Below are 3708 nucleotides of genomic sequence, written 5' to 3'. Positions count from 1 at the left end.
CATGTTTTTACACTATACTATGGTTTTTCAGAACAGCTTATATATTTCAAAAGTATTTATATACTCAAGGGAGACATAGACAATCAACTTAGGAGGTGGCTTGTAGGAAAGAGAACAACAAAGAGTGAGACTGAATGCTTTGCTTGACATTTGTAACTCTTGTATCAAGTTTGAAGAAGAGGACTTTATAAGCTACTCTTTTTCTGAGATGAATGCTTTTCCAAATTATCACAGCCAGATTCTTCCCCCACCTAATGTCTGTGCCACCCTCCAAGCAGAACCATTGTTCATTGAAACAGTTGGTCAATGACTTTATGGATAGACTATCTTAATACACACACCACTTCTTAAATGAATGTAATGTGTTCTCTGTGGCCTGAGAATAAAGTTACTCACTCAAGTCAAATAGTTTTGACCATAGCAGGAAGTCTGTATCCAAAAATTGTGCTTAAAATTCATTCCTTGGTGCAGCAGAATTGTCAACTCTCAGCTTAGCTATGATAAAGGTAAAATCCTTTGGTGATTTAAGGGTCATTGAAGTACAGCCTTGTTAAAATGAAATCCAATGTCTAAATATTGTTCTTATTTTGGGCTTGTACCACAGAAAGAACCAAGATTTTAAACTCTACTAAATGCAAAACAAACAAAAAAGACTTTATATATTTATGTTCATTTAAGAAAATACTAGTAGTGATGTATTATTTTGAAATATACAGTTAATATGTTTGGAGTTATTTAAAATTTATATCAAGAAAAACATATGTATTTTCAGTATTGCTGTAGACAAGCATCTACATAAGGCTGTTAAATTGATTGTTGTTTTATATCAAACAACTTTTATAATACTCATTTTTATTGTTATAATATTTTATAAATTTTAAGGAATATGACAAAAAAGATATTGCAGGTATTGAATAGGGGTTTCTGGGAGGAGTTGGGGTACAAAAGGGAAACAAGAATGTGATTTAAATCTATTTACTTAAAATATGTTTTTAAATGTTAACAAATTCAGATAAATTGAAATCATGTAACTTTTCTCATCATAATGCAATAAAAGTTAAAAAAATCATTTAAAAAAACTAGAGCAAAGATCCTAGACTTTGTGAGAATGCTCACTTCATTAGATGCAGTTCTTAATAACCAGTATTGATTGATAGATAGACAAACAGATATATAGATAGACAGATACATAGGTAGATAGTAGATAGATAGATAGATAGATAGATAGATAGATACATATATACGTACATACATAGGTAGATAGATAGTAGATACATCTATACATACATGCACACATACATAAGTTTATTCTTAGGTTAGATAAACAGAGCGATTCAGCTTCTGAGGGTCGATTCCTTTGGTAGAGCATATGGGGCTGAATTTCCCAGCTAATGCCTCTCCTGGAACAGCTTACTGACATAACTCCCATTGTTTCTGGTCCTTGTTTATCTAGTCTCCTAGAATAATCAATATCCTTCAGATTACTAGCCATTAAACTCCATAAGGTATTGTCTCAGGAGTATCAACCATTATCATCAAGATTGGCACCTGACTCCACCATGAGAACTTCTCAGCCAACGGGGGATGAATTTGTCCTTTAACTTTTTACCATTTCCTTCTTGAAAATATTCCATTTTTCCCCTCTTTTTTGCCTCATGGTGTATTGTTCTATGACAATATGACTGATCAGAAATTCCTACTTGTGTCCCTTATCTGCATCAGCTCTGAAGAGTGTCTAGGGGAGAAAGAGAGAGAGAGAGAGAGAGAGAGAGAGAGAGAGAGAGAGAGAGAGAGAGAGAATTTTTTCCCTTCTCAATGATTTGAGCTTGTTGATTTGTATGATGAGAGGTAAACACAGAGCTAGAGAGATAGCTCAGCTGCTCAAGACCCTCCTGATCTCCCAGAGGACGAGCGAGTGGTCCTCAGTACCCACATTGGGTGACTCACAACTACCTGAAACTCTAGCTTCAGGGTATCTGATGCATTTCTTTCTGGTCATTTCAGGCATGAGGTATGCACATGTGCATATTTTTTTATTAAAAATAAAATCAATATGTAAAAATGTATAGACAAAAAAGTTCTCTCCCTCAAATACAGAAAGTCTTACCCTTAAACAATTAGATCCTGACCACTTAGGGCTTGACCCCACTGGCTTATAACATATTATTAGTTCAAATGTCTAGTACCAAGAAAGATGGCTCACACTGTTGTATTTACGACTTACCAAGATAGTGAAATGCCCAGATATGGACCACATACAAATGTCATGGATGATAAGACCAAATAATTTCCTTTAATTGTTAGAAAAGAACTCTTATTGCTCATGGGATATTCTCTCTCTGAGACTGCCTACTACACTCTTTATCTTGTAGCATTTTTCTTTGCTAATTATTATTATTATTATTATTATTATTATTTTTTGCATTTGGCTCCTTTGGCTTGCCACCATAGTTCCCAAAATGATACTCCCCACTCCACTCCGGGTAGATAAATAACCTCACTTCTTAGAAGAAAGAAGACGCATTCTCCCATTTTACCTTCCAGAACCATCCCGTCTCGCCTTCGCTTGCACAAATATGCCAACACCGGAATGAGAATAAGTGGAATGAGCATGGCCAGTCCCCATGGCAACACAGCATGGTGAGGATGGAAGCTTGGAGTGTCTGGAAATAGAAACTGTACTGAGTATTGGTTATCAGGACGCAGGCCCATGATTCTGTGCACGTGTGCCCACACTCAGGGCCACTGTCAGAATGGCCCTGAGTCTCCCTTTGGAGAGTGCCAAAGCTCTTCAATTTACTATCTGAATCAAAGAGTCAAGCAGGGGCTCCTCAAAAATGCCTGGGAATGCTTAAGGCTTCATAGAGGAAGGCTTTGGTCTTTCCCCCAGGAGGCTGCCTGGGTGAAGATACCAGGGCTAGTCATACTATAAAGGAGGCATGTCCATGTGCAGATTAGCCAAAGGTTAAGCCTTGGAGCGCTCAGAGTGATTTCTGAGGCTTTCCAGCAGGGAGGGAATGAACTGGTTACCTGTACATGGCTGCTGGACGGTGACAGAGTCAGAATTGTTGCTGACAGGGTTCCTGGCTGTACACGTGTAAGTCAGTGTTTGGTCCATGGGGGAGTGGAAGATTTGAAGGACATTGCTGTTCTCCCCAGAGGGACTCCAACTGTATGTCACATTCTTTTCTTCTTTCTCCACAGAACATGTCAGTGTGACATTGCAGGTATTGTTCAAAGGTGGCATCAAACTCTGTGTAATTTTTGGTTTTTTAAGCCGACCTATAAGGGGAAAACATATGAGCCTACAGTGAGCTGAAACCAGCATAGAAAAGCTTGTGAGAATCAGTTGTTAGCTTTACAGATACTTGTGTAATAGATGTTAAACACAACATTAAATAAGTCATGAAAACAAATAAATTATATTAAAATTATTTTTATATTTTATTATAGTCCATGGTGCTTATAGTATATATATATATACATATATATATATAAATATTTATATATATAAAGAAATATATATATTGCATCCATGCTTTGTAATAATGTGTCAGTACATACTTTCAACACTATGGATCTTAAAATTAGCCATACTAGAAGGCTGTTTTTTTTTAAAGTGGTTTTCCTATATTTATTCATTTTTCCATCAGTCACATTAAGTAATCAAGGGCTTTTTTCTTTGCTGAGATTATAATATAATTACAC

The 3708-nt window shown here is 36.3% G+C and overlaps 1 protein-coding gene across 6 annotated transcripts in view; it reads right to left on the bottom strand.

Moving 5' to 3' along the window:
• The window catches only part of LOC116103577 (SLAM family member 5-like), a 204889-nt gene that overhangs the window by 9606 nt on the left and 191575 nt on the right, over window positions 1-3708 (bottom strand). For 4 of the 6 annotated variants that reach the window (XM_031389779.1, XM_031389773.1, XM_031389769.1 and 1 more), the window contains 2 exons: window positions 3031-3282; window positions 2538-2663 (listed from right to left, as the gene is read on the bottom strand). The exons of the other annotated variants lie outside the window; for them this stretch is intronic. In XM_031389779.1, the coding sequence (XP_031245639.1) occupies window positions 2538-2663; window positions 3031-3282 (378 nt within the window). The remainder of the gene's footprint in view (window positions 1-2537; window positions 2664-3030; window positions 3283-3708) is intronic. 6 annotated transcript variants of the gene reach the window in all.

Source organism: Mastomys coucha, unplaced genomic scaffold (genome assembly GCF_008632895.1).
Source record: "Mastomys coucha isolate ucsf_1 unplaced genomic scaffold, UCSF_Mcou_1 pScaffold1, whole genome shotgun sequence".
NCBI lineage: Eukaryota > Metazoa > Chordata > Mammalia > Rodentia > Muridae > Mastomys > Mastomys coucha.
This window is presented reverse-complemented; position numbering and strand designations above follow the sequence as displayed.